General features: G+C 37.5%; 1 protein-coding gene across 2 annotated transcripts in view; it reads right to left on the bottom strand.

Moving 5' to 3' along the window:
- Positions 1–22,910, bottom strand: part of LOC127647830 (C-type mannose receptor 2-like) — a 46,629-nt gene extending 23,719 nt beyond the window's left edge. For both annotated transcript variants that reach the window (XM_052132312.1, XM_052132313.1), the window contains exons 1-4: positions 22,649–22,910; positions 8,390–8,827; positions 480–653; positions 214–378 (exon numbers count right to left, since the gene is read on the bottom strand). In XM_052132312.1, coding sequence (XP_051988272.1) covers positions 214–378; positions 480–653; positions 8,390–8,827; positions 22,649–22,769 — 898 coding nt within the window. In that variant the 5' untranslated portion in view covers positions 22,770–22,910. The remainder of the gene's footprint in view (positions 1–213; positions 379–479; positions 654–8,389; positions 8,828–22,648) is intronic.
- Between the last annotated feature and the right edge of the window lie 328 nt (positions 22,911–23,238).

The following is a 23,238-nucleotide window of genomic DNA, read 5'->3' as shown; positions in this document are numbered from 1 at the left end:
AGTTATAATCTGACCAACATGATGTAGCATTTGGTCACGCTACACACTACTTGCTGGAAAAAGTAGTTTGCTACTAGATAAGCTTCTCTGTTTTAAAAGAAGCTGAGCTACTGTCAAGCTACTGAAAAATGTAGTTAAGTTAGTAGCATCGCTACATGTAGTTAGCTACTCCCCAACACTGGTAATGAATGCAATTGCATGATCATCTGTCACCGTTGATATAGATTTGTTCCTCTAATTTAGTGATGCTGAGCAGGTCTGCTCCCTGCTGCTGGCAACTCGTTTGTGCCTCCCTCCAGGACAGTGTGGCCTGGAAGTTAAACTGGTAACAGTTATCCATCAAAGGGTTTATGTCCCAGAATGTCTCACAGTCAGAACCTTAAAAAAGAGAGGGAGATAAAAGAAGAAATAAAGAAAGATAGATAGAAAGTGAATGAGTGATAACAAAAACAGAAGGTTTCTGAACTGAATTCACTCACTCTTCACTGGGCAGAAGCCCCAGCGTTGGTCCTTCCCATAATCATGGGTTATGGCACACCAGAAAAAGCCATCCTCCCTGCCCACACTGGTGCAGCTGTGGAACCACTGGCCATCATACAGGAAGGGAAAGTAACAGGGACTGCCATGAGAGTTGCCTTGGATGGTATAGATTGCTATGGAGAAGCAGAAACAGGGAAACTCTAACTCCTAGAATGCACTACACTTCGAAAATTCCACTTCCTTGTTGTAGTCTCTCCATCAGTTTCAGTTTTTTGCTGAAATAAGGTTTATGAGGAACAGAACAAGGAAGACACATTTCTTTCATCATTCCCAGGGAATTCCCAATATTGTTATCTTCATTCCCAGAGAATAACTTTTATGCACTTTAAGTCACTTTGGAAAAGAGTTTCTGCCAAATGGATAAATGCAAATGTACAACAGGAGGAGTGTGTTATCATGAAAAAGTTATAAAAGCCTTAAGTGTTCTTCGCTTATGTATATATGTATGCAAAGTAAACTTGTAAATCAAAGGACACAAACATAATTTCAAATGTACTTTTGTTTAAACAATCTCTTTCACAAAAAAGTACCCTACTAATAACTTGCTGCTATGCAAATGTTACCTGGCTACCGGTGGTCCAGGTGGTAAGGTGAATTATACTGTTAACAATTTCAAAAAATGCTTTTCACCAAATCAGACACCAAAATAAATTCTAAAATCAACAAAATCGAAATTGCATATTTTCATGCTACCCAAGCAAAAAAACAGAGATTACGTGTTATAGTTTTAAAACTGTTTTGCCGTTGTCATGATGACTCGTGTCACTCTGGTCTTGTTTTCTGTCAGCTGTGTATAAAAATGTACATGCATAACCTGACATGTCTTTGTAGTGTAAAGGCAGTTACTATATAGTTAAATAGATGCCAGAAAGAACTAGAAAAGGAAAGCTCAAACCATTGATGTTGCCTTGACAAAGCCTTTAAAGCTTGAAAGGCCTGAACGTTTAAAGAAGTTTCAAAAAGTCTTGAAGTTTGAAAAGGCATAGTGTACTTTGAATTATTTAATGTCTATGCAGTACTAAGACAACACTGGGTTAGGTAATAGGTAAACAGCCAGACAGCCAGAGAGGGACAGATAGTAAGATGGATTGACAGACGGACAGCCAGACAGAGGGACAGGCAGATAGTAAGACAGACTAACAGATGGACAGCCAGCCAGACAGAGGGACAGGCAGATAGTAAGATGGAGTGACAGACATCCAGATAGATAGACAGACAGACAGACAGACAGACAGACAGACCGACAGACCGACCGACCGACCGACCGACCGACAGACAGACAGACAGACAGACAGACAGACAGACAGATAGATAGATAGATAGATAGATAGATAGATAGATAGATAGATAGATAGATAGATAGGGGTTGAAGTGTCAACAGAAGCAGTATAAGTCAGTGGTGAAGCAGTCGACTGCAGTAAAATATTGGCTATTTCATAGTCAGCTCATGTCTTAGTGGAAATTCAGTGACTCTTCCTTAACTCTGCTCTTTCCCTCTTTGCATTTTCACACTTTCTGCCTCTCAGTTGCCCCTCTGTAGGAATGCAGCTGTTACTATAGAAACTCCTGGGCATTCTGTCTGACTGTACAGTTTAGTTCAGTCAACACAGAGAGAGTACAGGGGTGTAAAGGAAGTGAGAGAGGTGAGTTAAAAAAAGATAACTAAAAACAGAGGATATGTCAGACTGAGGAAGGGTGAGAAAGAGTGTGTTTTGTGTTAATATTTTACTTGCTGCAGCAGTTCAGACCCTCTCTCTCTCTCTCTCTCTCTCTGTCTGTATGTAACTCTCTTGAACTAGTGCAATTTCATTCTTGCATACAAAAACAGCTCAGTGTTAGCTTAATTCAGTGGCAAATCTTTTGGCCCCGCCACAAGATGCCACCCTGGGCAACTGCCTATGTCGCCCATGCCTAAATCTGCCCCTGATATACTGGCTGTAGCATTGTTATAGGAGAAGCCAGTATTTCAACTTAGCATGTTTCCTAATTCTCTAATGACATATTATGGTCATTTTTTGATTTAGTAAAGTAAAACAAATATTACATGTAGCACCTTTATCATGATTTCAGTGTGGTAAAATCACTTAGTAACCATATACTGGGATTACAGGGTTTGGTTGTCATGACAACAAAGTTTTAAAATTGAATATAACCTTACAATGGTAAGTGTAACCACAAATTTATAATTTTTTTAAAATGAGGGACAAGTCTAAATTAATTTTTTATGGTATTATGCCACAAAAGCTATTGATTGGGCTTACTTGTATTGAAACATTGAAACCGGAAAATTCCTTTAATTAAGGTACCATTTAAGGTACACATTTATTTTGAACTACACATTTTCATGAAAAATCATATTCAACTCGACTGTAAGAACACACAAGGGGGAAACCATTATCAAAATGCAATATATCAAAGTCTCTGCCTACTGTAAAACCACATTATCCTTCACTGGCAATGCACCACTGACATGCAATAATATAGGAAACCTCAAAAGCTTGTGAAATGTGAAAATATAAAAAATAATTTACATTTTATTCAACAACATCTTTGTCCAGATTAGGGCTGAAACAAATAGTCGACGTTATCGACAATATTGACAATAAAACGTTGTTGACAAAATTAGTCGAATAGTCGTTTGATCTCATTTAACGTAACATGAGATCACATTAAATTCTAATGATGATGCGCGAGAGCAGCACTGCAGCTCGTGCCTGACTGAGGAGAGGAAGAATTACACAGCTCACAGTCCAGATGCACTGGAAGCTTCTGTCATCAAGAAAAATTCATTGTATGTGTAAGCATACTTGGTAATAAAGCTCATACTGATGCTGAGTTAGTTCTTTTTGTGAGTTAAAGATGGATTGAAGTGAACAAAAACGAGAGAGAGGGAAGACTTCGCCCATTATACACTGCAACAAAAAAGTTTTGGCTTGTTTTAGAATATAACTATCTAAAACTACTTTAAAATAACAAACATTTTCTATACTGCAGAATAATGTTTTTTTTTATCTGAGAATGTTGAATATAATATTAAAAATACAAATATTTTTAAATATCTAAAAATCCTTTAGCAGCATATTAGATATTTAGACTTGCTTTTAGAGAATAGATATTGAATATAAGTATATTTTGTCTTTACTGCACTCACAGAAGTATAATCATGTGAAAAAGTACACTTATATACAAAATGCAGTTATATTTAAGATACATCCTCTTAAAGCAAGTCTAATTATCTTATATGTTGCTTCTCAAGTAAATGTATACTGTTTGAATGATTTGTAGACCATTTTAAATGGAAAACAAGACGAAAACACTTTATATATATATATATATATATATATATATATATATATATATATATATATATATGTGACATTTTTTTCTGAATTAAATTTAATAAAAATAATTTTTCCCCTTAATTCAGTGAATGTCATTTAGAGGTATTTTTAAAAGTTTATTTTGTCCTTTTTATTGTTAGTAAACACGTTTAATATAAACTTTTAAGTCGGGGCTCAAGCTGAATAATCAGTTATGGGCTGATAATTAATCGTTGTAATAATCGCTCGAATAATCGTTACATTAGTCGATAATCAAAATAATCGTTAGTTGCAGCCCTAGTCAGCACATTAGAAAAGGTTCTCAATCATTGTGAAACCACATACCAGAATTGAAGTATTGTGAGATAATGAATGACTGTGATTTCAGACCTAAATGAGAAACTATGAGATAGATTGTCTGATGAATTCAGACTGAGAGATGACTGAGCCTCAGCAATGTACACAAACACAAGCCAGCCTTTTTTGGGGGGGTGGGTAGCTAATCAGTACAGATTTAGGGTTGCCCTTGGAAAAAATAAAATAAATAAAATTAAACAAAAACCACATGGAGAACATCCTAGTCTAGTCCAGAAGGCATATGGACTTGTTTATACATCCTTTCCTCTGTCCGGAATGCCTTTCTTTGCCCTTGTTTCTTTGTTAAATCCCTCTCTTCCCATTTCCTCTTTCCCTCACCTATAATATATCTATTCTTTAATACATATTATTAATCTCAAAACTGATGATTGAAAAAAAAAGCTGAATCAGCAATAAAAAAATGTCAGCCATTTGGCTGACTGTTTTTTTATTTATTTAGTATTATTTACAGTTCACTACCATATATCATTAAATTATATAATGTTAATATACCAACTTAAAATGAATATGTATAGAGTAGACAGTACAAAGTATCCCTCACAAAATCAAAACATTGTGGTAACACATGTGACACTAAAATAATGCAACATACATTAACTGAACAACATAAAATGTCACATAAACACCTCAATGTACATAACTGCTATAAAATAAGAAAAACAAATAATTTAGTAATCAAATGTAATGAATGATATAATCTCATTTACCATAAAAGTACATTTACCATTGAAGCACTGCCCCCAGTGGCTTCACAAAAAAGTGTTTTGAACGTAAGGGCACGTGTGCGCAATGCGCATGGGTGCCTGCAGGATTTCATTTGAGGGTACGCACAATTAATATCTGGTGACCTTGAGAGAAGCATTTTTTTTTCCCAAGTATGAGTAGTAACTATCATGTAACTATTGGCTAAAGCAGTTCTTCCAGTAACCGTTCAGAACAAACGCATTCTCGTGCCAAAGAAGCAAAATGCACCACAACGAATAGAGCAGAACGCAAGTGTTTCAAGATGCGTTTTTATCAGTTCAAGAAGTTCTTTTTAACTTGACACGGCATCTAAAAATGCAGCGCTCCCGTGAGAGATGCTAAAAACAGTGAAACGTCATGCAGTTTTCAAAAGACATCCATCTAGTGAATGTTTCCATGGAAACAGTGCGAGCAGATGCAAAAACAGGTTGTTTGAACAGCCCCTTGTTCACATGACAGCACTAGCTGAAGTTTCTCAAAGTTACCTCTCAAAAAGACAGACTTTTGTTTCAGCTGATTGTAGGACAATTTCCACTTTATCCAGCGTGGTTTGTTTTTGTGTTCATAAATATCCCAATACCATTTAACTGTGTGAGAAACTGCTCCAAATGATTCAGTGAGAGAGTGCTCCAAATGAACTGAACTGAATCACAAATTGATTCAGACTCTTTTGCAAACCCGTTTGGCCAATTCACTGAAAACAACTCAAAATAATTATTAATTTGACAACAGAAATATGGGACACACTTCATGACTGAGGAAATATTCTGCGAGCAGGCTTGGGGAGTAACGGATTACTTGTAACAGTGTTAGGTAATCAGGATACAAAAATTAGGTGACTGTAATCCATTACAGTTACATAAAAACATAGTAATCCGATTACAGTAACATTAAAAAATGGGATTACTGTCAGGATTACAAGTTTTAATTTCAGACAAAAGAAATGGTGAATTTCCCTGACAAAAAGTGATACAGACAGCTGTTTGTTTAGAGTGAGAGATGGTTTGGATATGCATTCTCTTCAGGGACTCTCTCATGACTCGAGTCAGGAGGGCCTCCTACTGTTGCATGCACAAACACCTGTCTCACATCAACACTCTGCTCTCAAGGCAAACAGCTGCTTCATCGCAATGGCCACGGAAGAACATGCATTATTTCCTTGGAAATTTCAACATTATTCACTCTTTAAAAGAGAAAAGTGAAACGACATTCAAGTTCAGTGGAATTTATGCCTTCTAGCTGTGAAGATACCCTCATTATCCAAGGACCTGAGAATTTGAAGGTAATAAGAGCCACACAGAAATCACATTAGCTAGGTTATCTAAAACTAGTTAATATTAAAATGTGTTAAAATGAGTTAACCTTAATGCCTTAGTGCTCAAAGAAATCCGTGGCCCTCATCATTTGGTGGGAAATCCCCTAGTTTGCATGGTTGCAAATGTGAAATGTACTATATTAGTCAGGACGTCCTGTATGTTGTTCCGTTCAGTATTGAAGCTGAAAAAATGACCCCTCCCCTGGTGAATGGTACTTAAACCTTAATCATTTAAGAAAATAAAGTTTTGAATACAACAACAATACAAAAATCTACGAAAAAATACCCTTGGAAAAACTGCTATGACTTTCTCTCCTTTTTGCCTCCCTGATTATTATTAACAAATCCAAATTGTACACATAAATAACAGATGAATTGAAAATGTTCTTAGGTAAGAAAGTTCAATGAAGAATTTATCTGATTGTGATAACTTATTGTTGAGGACAGTTCAAATGTCAGGGTGAGGGAGGCCTTCTAGCAAATGTAACATGTTCAACACTTTAGGAATTAGGAATAAGTCATTGAAAAAGACACATACCAAAACTAGATTTTCTTTTCTTTTTGGAATCAAAACTTTCCCCCCCTTTAAAATCCTCCTTAAACAGAAACATAAACATAGAAATCAGCCATAAACTGTAAGCTGATGATGTTTGACATTGGATCATGAGCAAGCAGAGGAAAGACACACTCCAGCATTTAATTATGACAATAATAATGATGATGATGTTAACGTGTGATCTACCTATTGAATACAGTCTGAAGTTAATGAATAGTGCAAATTGCAATTGCCTATACACACTAACTGCAATATGTGGTAGTATTACACTTTGCAGTGTTTTTGAAACTGAGGTATAACCTGCCAGATTTAGTTTAATGTTAGCCAAGACATAATTCAGTGCATATTTTCTGATTATATTTGCTTGATGAGAAATTACATTTTTCTGTAACAGACAGAAAACTCAATGTAGAGTTGTTCTACATTAACAGCTAATTTTCTGTTTTCTTGGAAGGGTGCAGTGTACATGATTATTTCCTTAGATTTAATACAGCCTGATCACACAGTGAAATAGGAAAGAGTAGATCGACTTTTCTTTCATCAAAATCGCTATACATTGACTGAAATTTCAAAACACTGCCCCCAGTGGCCAAAGAGGTAGGTGTTGTAGGGCATATGGGCAAGCGTGAGCTCCATTAATGTCCAGGAGAGGTCGCCAAAAGATAGTAGTGAAGCAAGTTGTTTTCAGCTTTACAGGACGTTATACGATGAAGAGAAAAGCATATACTGTATTTTTAGATTCTATCCCCCAACCCAAACCCGAACATTACCTTAACCATTAGTGGACTAAAAAAGTAATGTTAGCGGAAAAAGTTACTTACTTTCATAATGCTGTAATTGCACTGATTACATTTATTGTTAAGTAATCAGTAATGTAATGGATTACATTTAAAAAATAACCCTCCCAACCCTGTCGGACAGAAAATGTTTCTCAGGTCAGTCGGAGCGCTCATGGTATGCACAGTGCTTATGGCTGTACAGCTGCATGTGCCACTGCGTGTGAGCTCCAGTTCTGGCAGAAATGCCCGCTGAGGCATTATATTCTTTTTGCTGCAAAGAATTTTAAAGTGAAGACAAATTCATATTTTATTAACTATAGATCTAACCCCAAACCCAAACCTAACCATCAGTGGAGTAAAAATGTATTCTTAGAGGAATAATGGAACCTCTGAATCCAGCTCATCACTGATTATGCATATGCGACAACTTCCTGGTTTCTCCCACACAGCTGACACAACACGCTTCTGGACATGAACCAGGAGAACAAAACACACATGAACTGATGCAAAAAAGACTGATTGGACAATGCTGCTTGTCAATAACTTGGCATAATTGTGCCAATGTGACGAGACGATACTGGAGCATTTGGAAACAACATGCTGACTTCCTGTGTGATCAGGTTGCATAAATTTCACATATAATTTCTCTATTCTTTATAACTCTCATAACTCAAAAAAGAAAGAAAGAAAGAAAGAAAGAAAGAAAGAAAGAAAGAAAGAAAGAAAGAAAGAAAGAAAGAAAAATGAATGTGCTAACCTTGGTAAGACTTGGCACAAAGGTCCTGATTATCATCATAGACTCGCCACATTAACTTTTCAGGGGGTGGTCTTGCAGGTGGGGAGGTGGTGACCGAGACATTGCCACTGTTGAGGAGTAATTTAGGAGTAGGCAAGTAGGTGTCAAGCATCTCCAAGAACTTGCTGCAGCTCCAGGTCCAGCGGACCCGTGGAGGCTCATAGTCACACCGAAACATGCCCAGTGGAGATTTGTCAACCAATGAACTCACGTTGCCAACGGTGATCCCCAGGCAGAGGGAGGAGCCAATGTTGAAGAGCCGTCCTCTGGAGACCCATTTCCAAAGCTGGGCATCACCCGTGCAGGAAGGAAAGAGGTAGAGCATGTGATCTCGTACCCCCAAGCAGCCCAGAGCCCCCTCATGGAAAAACGCAAAAGTGTCTGATCCATCTGTATGTGCTATGGCAGAGAGAGAGACACAGAAAAAGAGAGAACAGTTAACGAAGGAATTATTAATAGTAAAGATTACATTGCATTTTGAGGAGCCATACAATAGCTTTGTGTGTGGAAATTAAATGAGTTATTTATAGATGATCTTCCCCTCCCATGAAGCACTGTAATGGACAACAGAAGCTGTATGGACTGCAAAGTTCATATCCCTTGAAATCAAACCCATGCTGCTGAATTACTGACAAGCGCCATTCCCCAATCAGACATTTTTGTATCAATACAACTGTGATCACCTTTCCGTCACTACTGATAGCATGTTGTGTAAGCAATCTCCAAAATACGGGGTTTGGTCTTGTGCAAACCAGCTAGTTTTTATGTTCACAAACAATGGTGAGCGTGATTTGGAGGATGCAATTTTGCTCTAAGATTACATTTTTACTCCATAAAAATAATGGTTATTTTAGGGTTGGGGTTTGGGTTAGGGGGTGGAGCTAAAAAAATATGCATTCTTGTAGACTGTATTGCATCTTTTACAACAAAAAAATATAACTCGCTTCTGAGGCCAATCTGTAGACATTTCACCCAGACACTGAACCCACATGTGCCGATATGTTCAACAACAATTCTAACTTCAGCCACTGAGGGCAGTGCTTCCAATTTTGGTAAACAGATGGAGCTAAAGTTTCCATCTACTGCCGCAAAATGCACAGTATGATAGTGCACAGTAACGGAGGAAAGAAAGTCATTCAAGTAAACAATGACAGAATTTTTTTTTTTCTTTCACCCACTCCATTTTTTCCCTTTAACCCGCTTTCAAATGTGGAATAAAGAAAGCAATTAATAACCATGGCTATGGCGGTGGTCGTCAAAACCCCATCAAAGTCAAACGAAGACTAGTGCTATTTAGTGCTGATGGTGTTTTGATGGCTAACATAAACATTTTCATAGGTTTCTAATAGTTTTACACACCATTAGACTAAACGGCTGATCCAACAGACAATCTCAGTTTTCCATTTCATTAGACAAAAGAGTGTATTTGTGTCCCACAACTATTTTCATTGTATATCATTACTGGAGTAGGATAAGCAAACTCCTTTTTTGCCCACTCACACATTCAGCAAAAAACATGTCATAGCCAACACAAGCAAAGAACAAATTCTGCACACACAATCCCACAGTTCCTTTGTTGCTGAATGTTTTTATGTGCGCTATGTGCAGTTATGTGTATAGACTTGCCTTGGTTGCTAAACACTAATTTACTTCAGGAGAAAAGTCATTGTTTAAAGGAAAATCTGGAGTATCAGGTTATTGCATTCTGGCTTCCATAACGGGTGATCTACAATGGTATACCATGATTTGCAAATGAAGTGTTTCATACTTTTGTCCTTTTACTTTTTATCTGTTTTTTTCTCTTTAAGCTTTGGTTTTGGAACACATCATGTCTGACTGCAAAATATAAGTAGTAATTTACGAAAACAAAAAAAGAAAAGCCCTAAGACAGTGGCGACATTTGGCAATATTCCTCTTTTGTGTGAGCGCACGCATTTATCGTTGTTTCGTTATAATGGAGAGTACCAGCACCCCTGCCAGGATTAACAGTAAACACCTATCGGATTATTACCATGTATTTGTTGCTCAGAGCAGTGGTGGTTATTAAAGGGATAGTTCACCCAAAAATGAAAATTCTCTCATGATTTACTTACCTTTAAGCCATCCCAAATGTGTTTGACTTTCCTTCTCCACTGAAACTGAAATGAAGAATTTAATAATCCTATTTCAGTTCTGTTCCATACAATGCAAGTAAACAGCTGCAATCAGTCTGCTGGCTGTTTGACGGCCAAAAATGACTCCAGTTAATCAATTAATGTTTTCTGAAGCAAATCAATAGGTTTATGTAAGAAACAAATTGATAATTAAAACATTTGTAACTTTAAATCGTTGCATCCGGCCAGCTCTGGACTGCTGTGTGAAATGACCTAACACTCACGTGACATTTGTTCCTCTGTTGGATACAAAGCTTCACACTTCTTGCATGAACACACCATTGCGCTTACATTATGCAACGGTAATATGATGCATCGACTGCTGGCAGGAAGCAATTTTTAAAAGTTAATAAAGTTTTAATTATCGATTTATATTTTACACAGATGTATCGATTTGGTTCAGAAGACATAAATAGATTACATTTATGCTGCCTAAATATGCCTTTTGGACCGTCAAACAAACAGCAGACTGATGGCACCCATTTACTTGCATTGTACAGATAAACAGAGCTGAAATGTGCTTATAAAAATCTTCACTTTAGTTCTTCTGAAGAAGGAAAGTCATACACATCTGGGATGGCTTACAGGTAAGTAAATCATGAGAATTTAGATTTTTGGGTGAACTAACACTTTAACTGGTTTTGCTTCAGAACCAGATTTTACTTTGGACATCATGTGATGACACAACACAGTATTAGAATTGTTTACTCAAAATAAAACAAAAATGTCCTTAAAGCAAACATTTAAATAAATGAAAATGACATTTTTATCTGCCTAATTTGCAAGATCTTCTACCAAGTGACAGATGAATTTGCGCTAACAAATCATAGTCTAAATTGACACAGCCTTAGACATCAGCAAAAATATACAGAAATAATTTACTCCTGCTTTTTGAAAGTTGATAAGCCTATTTATTGTGCTATGCTATCTGTGCACAATTATATAATTTGTTGTATTTTACTATTTGATTTTTATAATTTTTTATAGCTTTAATCTGCTCTTCTTTTTCTTAATCTCTCTCTCTCTCTTTCTCATGCACACTTTCATTCCTGTGGGGTAGAATGCAAGGTTACGACCACAAAATTCAGAGTGAAATAAAATCAGAGCAAGGCAGAGAAAGAAAGAGAGAGCCTGGAGAAAAACCCAAGAGAAACACAGCTGTGTTTCCAAGCAGGGGGAGAAAGTGGGACATGGGGTTGGATCTTCAAAAAGCAAAAAGGGTATTCTTCATTGAATTTTAAAAACAAAAGACTGCCAGAGAGGTTGACGGAGACACTTGGAGGCTCTGAGAACATCATCTGCATGGTACAGAGCTTAAATATCACTGAACTCAAAATTGCTCAAGCAATGTTCTAATGTTAGGAACTGTTGGAACAATGACCATGTTTACATGCACATAATTTTACAATTAACATCCATATTATGGAATATATATATATATATAAACATGCTGTATGTATTTGTGTCTGTGACACACACATTAAATGCACATTTTATAGGAGAACAAATTTGATAATTTGATTTTGCCCTTGGCTACAGAACACCTATGGAAAAATCCTACATCATGTGTAATAACAAGAGTTATTACACTCTGAAAAAGTGAAGAATTCCAACAAAGACAACACATTCCATGAGGCTAAGATCCCATGTAATGGCATTGAATCTTTTATAAACCAGGATTAAACTGGGATTCTGTTTATGCTTTTTGGATTCTCTCTGCCCTCAAAAAAGTAAAAGAATTTTGAGGCATTATGTGACCTGACGTGACAGATAAAGGTCAAATGATAAAATAGTCATTGGGTATAAGCAAGTTCAGACCTTTTTTGAGCATCTTCTTTATAAATGTCTTTATAAAGAATCAGGGCATTAATGAGATTGGCTATGAACTTCTGAATAAAAAGTACATTTTATTGATGATGTTTCATGGTATTAAGACAGTAAATATATAAATAATTAAATAAATATATAGGGGTTATACTGAGCTCTATAATTACCAAATTAATAAATAAATAAAGCAAAATACAATAAATATGTTATACATATGTAATAACCCATTTATTACATGTACTAATACCATCTGTCTATGCTCATCTGATGAAGTCTAAGCAGTAGGTCTATTTATCATTGTATTGGGTCAGGTATAGAGCCAACAACTGCTAACATTTTACTAAGCCTTCATGGAGACTGCTCTGTAAAAGAGTTGTTATCTCAGAGCATGGCCCTCAATTTCACTAGACTTTGTAAGATGATCCAAGACCCAAAGGGGTCAAGTCAGGTCAAGCTTATTCTTATTTACTCACCGCAGGCCAAGTGAAAGTAATTGTGTTTTCTGGGGCTTGAAATGGTGTGGTATAGTGGTTAAAATATAAGCCTGATAGCCAGAGGCTTGCTGGTTCAAGCCCTGCAAGGAGTGTGCCAAGAGAATATCATAATTGTGGGGTATTGTAGGGGTTTTGTCCCTGCAATAAGTGTACTGTAAGTTGCTATGGATAAAAGTGTCTCCTAAATTACATCTTACTTCCACAACTATGATGTTGAGATGTCACACAGATCACATAAACTACAACACATAGAGACTGTATCACCTAGATATCACATAGAGACTTTGTCTGTTCCCCGAACTACCAAACACAATACCCTCACTAAATCATTTAGAATTTTTTTATTAATGTCAAACTTGAAAATGAAATAAAAATCAAGATAAACATCATATAACGGTAGGGCTACTAAACATTAGATCTCTTTCTACCAAAGCACTAATTGTTAATGAAATTATTACGGATCATATTTTGGATGTGCTCTGTTTGACTGAAACCTGGCTTAAACCAGATGAATATATTTGTTTGAATGAATCAGCTCCCCCAGGTTATTGTTATAAACATGTGCCCCATCTGAAGGGTCGAGGAGGACGTTTTTGCTGTTACTCAGATGACAGGATATAATTCTAAGTCTTTTGAACTAATAATGCTTAATTTGACACCATCAGATATAAATAAAAAAATCTCTGTTTTCTTTTGCCATTGCTACAGTGTATAGATCACCCGGGCCTTATTCTGATTTCCTTGCAAATTTTCTATCAGATCTATTAGTTAATGTAGCTAGAGCATTAATTGTTGGTGACTTCAACATTCACATAGATAATGAAAATGACAAATCGGGATTAGCATTTATCGATATTCTCAACACTCTTGGAGTCAGACAAAATGTGCCAGGACCAACTCATTGCCATAGTCATACGCTAGATTTAATTTTATCATATGGAATTGATGTTGATACTCTAGAAATTCTACCGCAGAACGATGACATCTCAGAATATTACCTCGTCTCTTGTTTGTTTGCGATCAGCTAATGTTACTCAATCTACACCACGCTATCGTTCAGGTAGAACTATTCTTTTGACCACTAAAGATAGCTTCACTAATAATCTTCCAGAATTGTCTCACATACTCAGTCAGCCAAAAAGTCTAGAAGAACATGATGTAATAACAGAAAGTATAAATACAGTCTTCTCTAGCACACTTAATAGTATGCCCCCCCGATTAAAGAAAATTAAAGAAAAAACCCCTGTACCATGGTACAATGATCACACTCATGCTCTCTCTCAGCTCGGAAAATGGAGCACATGTGGAAAAATACAAAATTATAAGTATTTTTTGGTGCATGGAAGGATCGTGTCTGTAGATACAGACAGGCACTAAAAGCTGCAAGGTCAGCATATTTTAGTAAACTCATAGAAAATAACCACAACAATCCTAGATGTTTATTCAGTACTGTGGCTAAATTGGTTAGGAATAAAGCCTCAACAGAACCAGATATTATGTCGCAGCACAAGAGTAATGACTTCATGAATATCTTTACAGATAAAATTGAAATAATGAGAAATAAAATTGGAATTATGCAATCATCTGTCATAGCACCTCAGAAAACAGTGTCTAATAATTTTCCTCACGTGCAAATTCAATCCTTCTCTGTCATAGGTCATGAAAAGCTAACAAAACTAATCGAAATATCAAAAGCCACAACATGTTTGTTAGATCCAATACCAACTAAGCTCTTAAAAGAGGTATCTCCTGTAATTTCAGAACCTCTTCTTAATATTATTAACTCCTCGCTATGCTTAGGACATGTCCCAAGAAACTTTAAAATGGCAGTTATCAAACCGCTTATTAAGAAGCCACAACTTGATCCTGGAGAACTGGCTAATTATAGACCAATTTCAAATCTCCCATTTATGTCAAAAATACAAGAAAAGGTAGTATCCTCCCAACTGTTTTCATTTCTACAGAGAAATAGTATATACGAAGAATTTCAGTCAGGATTTAGGCCTCATCACAGTACAGAGACTGCACTTATCAGAGTTACAAATGACTTGCTCTTATCAACTGATCGTGGCTGCATTTCTCTTCTAGTGCTTTTAGATCTTAGTGCTGCATACGACAGGATAGATCACGACATTCTCTTGAATAGGCAAGAGAATTATGTTGGCATTTGTAGAGTTGCATTAGCATCGTTTAGGTCATATTTAGCAGACCACTACCACTTTGTCTATGTAAATGAGGTATTGTCAAACCAAACAAAAGTAAAATATGGAGTGCAACAGGGATCAGTTTTAGGACCTCTGCTTTTCTCCATGAAAATGTCCGTTTTTACGGACATTTTCAATCTGTCCCTCTCCCTGTCTGTAGTCCCCACATGCTTTAAAACATCAACCATTGTGCCTGTACTGAAGCAAGCCACAATCACTTGCTTAAATGACTGGCGTCCTGTTGCTCTGACCCCCATCATCAGCAAATGCTTTGAGAGGTTAATCAGAGATTACATCTGCTCTGTTCTGCCCCCCTCTTTGGACCCATTGCAGTTTGCCTACCGCAACAACTGCTCCACTGACAAGCCATTGCATCTACACTACACACTGCTCTCTCCCATCTGGAAAAAAGGAACACATATGTGAGAATGCTGTTTGTAGACTACAGCTCAGCATTCAACACCATAGTGCTCTCCAACCTTGATATGAAACTCCGGGCTCTGGGCTTAAACAGCTCACTGTGACTCTGGATCCTGGATTTCCTGTCAGGCAGACATCAGGTGGTTAGAATGGGCAGCAACATCTCCTCATCACTGACCCTCAACACTGGAGCCCCGCAGGGCTGTGTTCTCAGCCCACTCCTGTATTCCCTGTACACACATGACTGTGTGGCAACACATAGCTCCAATGCCATCATTAAGTTTGCTGACGATACGATGGTGGTAGGTCTGATCACTGACAATGATGAAAGAGCCTACAGAGAGGAGGTGCACACTCTGACACGCTGGTGTCTGGAGCACAACCTCTCCCTCAACGTCAGTAAAACCAAGGAGCTTGTGGTGGACTTCAGGAGGAAAGACGGAGAACATAGCCCCATCACCATCAATGGAGCACCGGTAGAGAGAGTCAGCAGTTTCAAGTTCCTCAGTGTCCACATTACTGAGGAACTCACATGGTCCGTCCACACTGAGGCCGTTGTGAAGAAGGCTCACCAGCGCCTCTTCTTCCTGAGACGGCTGAGGAAGTTTGGAATGAACCACCACATCCTCACATGGTTCTACACCAGTACTGTAGAGAGCATCCCGACTGGCTGCATCACCGCCTGGTACGGCAATAGCACCGGCCACAACTGCAAAGCCCTGCAAAGGGTGGTGCGGACTGCCAGAAACATCATCGGAGGTGAGCTTCCCTCCCTCCAGGACATATACACCAGGCGGTGTGTGAAAAAAGCTCGGAGGATCATCAGAGACTCCAGCCACCCGATTCATGGGCTGTTCTCACTGCTACCATCAGGCAGGCGGTATCGCAGCATCAGGACCCGCACCAGCCGACTACATGACAGCTTCTTCCCCCAAGCAGTCAGACTGTTGAACACTTGATCTATCAGGATCAATAATTAGCACTGCACTTTATTAATCTATAATCTCACACTGGACTGTCAACATATTCTCCTCAATATATATATATATATATATATTTCATATACTCCTTACTTATTGTATTGTATATTGTGTGTATTGTTTACTGTACATTTGATATGTAAATTGTGTTGTGTAAGTATGTTATTTACTGTAATTGGTATATGTCTCGTCACTGTCATGACTGCTATGTTGCTCTTGTGTACATGGTAGTGTGACAATAAAGTGATTTGATTTGATTTGATTATTATCAGGAATCGTGGAATATATTTCTTCAAAACCTGATGAGATTTCACAATTAGCAGAGTGTATCAATCAAATAAAAGATTGGATGGGCACACTCCCTCAGTTTAAGTCTAGACTAAAGACTCATCTATTTAGCCAGGCATACACCTAATTTATCCTCCAACCCACAATTAGGCTGCTTTAGTTGGGTCTGCCGGAACCAGAAACCAGAAACATTGATCATGGTTTATAACTCTGCAATAAATTGAATGGCATCTATGCTTATATTACTATATTTGTTTCCCTGTCTCAACCTCGGGACTCCTATCCTGAGGTCACCAGAACCGGATGGATCCAGTTCCATTCCTGCTTCGTGTTGGACTCCACTGCTACGTGTCTCTGAATGATGATGACTAAATGCAGCCGGTGCCAGCCAAACATTACTTCAGTCTATTATGATGGACTTCAGAGGATGAACTGATGCCAACTCCAACCATAAGACATGGGATACTTCATATGCCATTGTCTGAACATTGGATTTAGGATGGACCACACCGAACCTAACTGAAATTACCGGCCAGGTTGAACTGCATTTCACATCCCTGAACTCTGCCTGCATCACCTCAGTCTATTGATGGACTACGATCTTGAAATGGAATGCATAGACTAACAATTGCCAACAAAAGCCTTCATCAGCCAATTAACAAGGACAATTGCACCTATGTGATCTTCTGCAGTTAATCCAGGATGGACTTAAAAGACATTGGTCATTAATCTTACAGTTCAAACACAATCGATGTTTAAACACTGACCCTTAACACTTAGTTTAATAATTTTAAACCATGACTTTATACATAAATAAAATTGTCATTATATTCATGATGTTAGTCAGAGGGGAACTGACCCTTCTTTCTTCTTAAAGATGTTGGTAAAATGTGTATATGCTACTCTGTACAAATAAAGACATAAAAGATGTTACTGTGTACACACAAGATATTAATGCAAGCTTGCATTCTAATGCTAACTGTCTCGAGTCCTGACTGCTTTATGTAAACAAAGTACAAAATGCTAGTGTTGTACAGAGTGCTAGTGTTGTTCAAGATAAATTTGCTTGTTCAGAGTCGCAACATCACCAGAATAATATCTATTGAGTAGTCTGACAGCTTACAGGAAGAAACTTCTGATCACTCTGTGGTTTTGGCATGAATGCTCCTTCACATTCATCCAGATGGTAGGGGTGTAAGCTTGGATACTGCTGCACAGCCATATGAATTCTTTCAGATCACTGTGGTTTCACAATGATCATTATGAAACTGATATAACTCATTGCAGGGTGGAATGTTCCTGATTAATTGTTTTTTCTTTCCAGGGTCTAAGGTGGTATACTGGGCCTGATGTAAGACTTCCCATATGAAACAATCAAGTTAGCACATAAACACTGTACAGCACATCACTAAATCAGAGCAGCAGGTTAACTAAGACTTCAGACGCAGATCGGTTATTGCCTGAGGAGGAATGTCATTACCTTAGCAATTTTAAGTTTTGTCACGGATTGTAGACTGTTTTGCTGATTTAACAGACTCATTTTACAGACTTCTTTTTATAAAACAGCTACTCCACACTTTAACATATGGAACTATACTTATGTACATTCTTCAAATCTCTTATGTCTAACTAGAACACCGCTCACTTTTGCCAAAATATTAAAAATAATTTGATGCCAATTCTGAATTTGTGTGCAAATCCCATAGAAATAAAACAGACCACCAAAATGGAAAATACATAAGAAACAAGCTCTCAGAAGGGGGGACCAGAAGTCCATGAAAGGATGTGTGAGCTGAGTCATGTGGTGGTATGCAGTTTTCCTGAACCCTGATTCTAAGCTTCCAAAGAAAAACTTTTATTATTATGACAGATGTATTATTGTTTCTCCTCCCCCTTTTTTGTGAGTGGGGAAATAATATGAGAGAGAGACAGAAATATGTGGAGTGGGGAAATAATATGAGAGAGAGACAGAAATATGTGGAGTTGGGGGGAGTGAGGTAACAAGCCAGCTGGGAGACAGGGAGGAGAATAAAAAGGAGCAAAAGGAAGGGTGCAGAAAGAGGTCAGGGTTATTGTATAGATAATCTTTTGTTCTGTAAACACCGAGATTGACCAATAACACACAGGAAATTCCAGTTGCCGTTTGTTTGTCTGCTCCCATAAATGCACCCTCAACTCAGTTAGTGCTCTGACCTAAGATCCAACTCCAAAAGGACAGGTTTAGGTATAAACCCACTAACCTACACAGCTTGTTTTGTATATGGTTATGGTGAGCAGGGTGAGGCTGAGCCACGTCTGGGCAGAGCGAGGAAGATAAGTGGCGAATGACTTTCACCTGCGTGCCACGCTGGTCTCGTGTTCCATGGAAAATCAGGGAATTACTGTTAGGCAGATGCTATTTGCACCCCAGTGCAAAAAGTGGCAGATATTATTTGCACCCCAACCCTGGTGCAAATAATGGTAGTTACTAATTGATTCAAATATATTCAGAAACTATTTTCACTCATATTTAAATACTAGCATACAATATGTGCATCCCTGCAGTGTGTTTATTGTGTTAGAGTCCCACAGACACACTACATTAACCCCTACCCCTAAGCATAACCTTAACCTTACCTTAGAATAAAAAAAACCTTGGTTTTACTACAGTAACCATGGTTTCACCATGGTATTTTTTGTAAATGTAAAGTTACCACAACATTAACCATGGTTACTATATAAACATATTACTGTACTCGACATTTACCATGACCAAATCAACACGACAACATTTATATTTATTTGTATCTATTATTTTAAGTAGTATTAAATGAAATATTAAGAGTGGAATCAGGAAATCGGATGGGAAAAATAGTGGGACAAAATGCATATTCAAACCACGGTCGCTAGGACAACAGTACACAATCACACACCGTCGTTACCCCTCACGCCACTGCAGCGACATCTATAATTTGGTTTGTTGTATATTTCTGTGGTTCCATTACACTGGTGTGCACAGAGCTGCACTGTGTGGCAGATGCTGCTTACACTGGGGTGCAAATAGACACTCCGTTGTTATTATGCCATTTTTATACTATGAATCTTATACACTAAACACTTTTTGAAATCCTAGCACAATAACTGCCATTGTGCTGGGTCTCAGAATAGCCAAAGAGAGCCAAAAATGCAATGCTGACACTGAACTTAATGGCTTTTCCCTGTTCCCTAAAATTCACCTTAATGCTGATATTATTTTTGATGTACAAATACTTTTTCCCATACTAGCTTAATATGCAGAAACATTTAAAAGTAAAACATGCTTAAGTTGATTTCCCTGAAATATGTTGTGCTATGTGGCACTTTCAACATTCCTGTGTTTGTTTTGAGCAACTTGTTCAGCATGACACAACAACATTGGCTCAACCAATTCGCTTGAGTTGGGGGCGGGACTGTATGTTTCTTGGAGCAAAGGTGGATGAAGTGTTTATACAGACAACTGTTTGAAAACAATACTTATTATTGTAATTCAGATTATTGGTGCTAGTGGTTTAGAAATTACACACACTTATGTCATTTCAAACTCGTATAGCTTTCTTTATTCTGTAGAACACAAATGAAGATATTTTAATGGAGATATGATGTCTTTCATCCACACAATGCAAGTGAATGGTGATAACATTTTAAAACTCCAAAAAAGCACATAAATTCAGCATTTAAAGTAATCTATAAGACTACAGAGGTTAAATCCATCTACTGAAGCAATTCAATCGTTTTAGGTGAGAACAGACAAACTATAACTCACTATAATTCACTATAAATCTGGCAATTGCAGGCACATAATAGTCTTATGGATTAATTTTATACTGCCTTTCTGTGCTTTTGGAGCTTGAAAATGTTATCAACATTCACTTGCATTGTGTGAACAAACAGATATATCTCCATTAAAATATCCCTGTGGTTTTCGGAAGAAAGAAATTCATGCGAGTTTGAAATGACAAGGTTGAGTAAATAATGAGAGAATTTTCATTTTGGGGTGAACTATCCCTTTAAATAAAAACTGCAATATATAAACAAGTGAAATCAATGGACATTTTGAATATTTAGGCTAATGAATAAAGTGTTTTTCCATATTAAATAATAAAGGTTAGTATCAAGGTCTGTGTGCTAGCGTGCAAAGTTAAAGATGCTCAGAAAAAATAAATGGGGTGAAAGCATCCTTGATTCATAATTTAACATCTGAATTGCCTTAGCTTGCAACTAGGCCTACAGCCAATTTTCCCGTCAGGTCCTAGATTACGTGTTTTAACCTGTTCCTAAAAGTCTTTCCCCCTTGTTTCGAAGGGCCGTGACAGTCCCTAACACAGAGGTGCAAAAATGTCTCGTCTGTGTCTGCTGGACTGTTAAGTAAAGAGAGGCACTAAAATACCAAGACGGAGGACAGCAATCAGCTGCTGCTCATTATTGTATAACCTGATATTTAGGGCACATCTGCTCGCGGGATGAAGCGAATCAAACGCACGAGAACACGTTAACAGGGCAGTGAGAAACCAACCGTGCTTCTCCATACAAGCATTACGACTGTACTTTTATAAACGACAAAAATGTCCATTCGCACAAAGTTGCGCTATAAAACATTAAAGCAGCGCACTCCCCTCCCCCTGCTCCCTCTTCCTCCTCTCACATCTGGTTCCACTCAGAGTTTGGACTTTCGTGGCATTCCTTCACATCAGTGCAGCCACAGAGCCAATAAAACACCACAGCACTTCAAATAAAACCAAACCGTCACATTATTAGCATTATTTTTTAAATCACAATCTCTTCAATAACCATATGACAACAAAAAAGCGGCGAGATAAAAGGCCGAAATGGAGAAAGTCATAATGAGGTATTTCTTCATCTTAGGGCACTTGTGGGCTTCTAGAAAGTCTAGTTAAAACGTTTTTCACACCCTGACTAGTTGATTTAATTTGTCTACTAGCAATGTAGTGTACATGCATCACTAAAGATTTATGTAATTTTTTTATTCTTCTGGAAGTCATGGAAATTCTCATCACAGTGTCATTCCCAGCACACCTCACATTCTGTATTGTGTTTATTACAATAAACTGTATCCTGTGTTGGAAATGATGGTGATGGAAATTATATTTTAACGTTTTTACAATAAAATGGTAAAATGGCCCCAATAAAAAAGACTTCTTTGTCTTGCTTGGGCTAATTTAATAGCTAAAATATTATGTATCCTAAATACACATATTTAAATAATACTTCACGTTATGCGTAAATTGGCAAAATTACAGCTTGACTGGAGATGATCCCAGTAAAACATTCAGCTCACAGATGATATTTACCTCGGATATCCTTTGTTTTCTTCAAACGTCACTTCTCGTATATTTGATCTCAAGCATGCTATTTACTGACTCTTTCGACTTGGATAACAAATAGCCTACACTAACTATTAGGGGCAAATTTGTTTGGTGTGGTGGAAATGACGCCAAAACTATCTGAGACATTTTTGAAAAACTGATCAAAATAATGTTCACAATATAAATGAAGGTTTATTTGACTCTTTCTTCAGATTATCAAACGTTAAAAAAATAAAATTACATTTTTTTTTTTTTTTTTTTAATTATAATGGATTTTCAACATAACTCTTGGTCTACGGTGAAAACAATAAAACTATGGGCTACTTAAAACACATTTGAGAAGTAGCAACATAAATGATGAAGGCTTGGAAAAAAGCTTCCCTTTTTACGTCCCTTTTAATAATAAAACATCTATTTTTGTTCAAAACAACCCCTGGAACGTGAAATTGCCCAAAGTTGAAGAAGACACCCAATGAACAAAGTCATAATGAACCGTTACAAATATTTCCTACCCGAGTGCGCGGTGCTCCACTCCAGACTTAACACCAAAAATAAATATAAAGTGCATCTGCAAACAGTTATATACGCGCGTCTCCAGTTGCCCTCCCGGTGCCCGTTGCCGTGTTGATGCATCCTCGCGGAAAGGTGAAACGGAGAGAACCACCGCTGATTTGTCCCCTTCTTGTTGAAAGAGAAAACAGGAATGGCAAGGAGAGACGGATTTCAGGCTGTGTGTCGCTGTGTGCGTGGACTGTGATGAGCTCATAGTGAATGAACGGCGCGATGTTCACTTTCACCTCACACGCGCACACTCCGTCCCGTGCAAGTGAAGGAAGGCGGAGAAATGAGTTTGAATGACTACCGACAACCGGGATAAGAGTGGAAGAGAATTTACCAGAAGTTAGAAACTGTTGATTCTGAGAAAATGAATCAATGCATCACTCATTGTTTCATTTATGTTTGCTCTAAAGCATTAATGACTCACATTCAACACAGTTTTACTTGAGGGAAGAAAAAGTGGAATATTCCATGATTTCTCCAGTAGTTCGTATTTCTAGTCTTGCAGAATAATCTAATTTAGCAATTACAGGAATAGAAAAGT

This window comes from Xyrauchen texanus, chromosome 8 (assembly GCF_025860055.1).
Source record: "Xyrauchen texanus isolate HMW12.3.18 chromosome 8, RBS_HiC_50CHRs, whole genome shotgun sequence".
NCBI lineage: Eukaryota > Metazoa > Chordata > Actinopteri > Cypriniformes > Catostomidae > Xyrauchen > Xyrauchen texanus.
The sequence above is the reverse complement of the archived record's forward strand: the minus strand, read 5'-3'. Positions and strand labels throughout refer to the sequence as shown.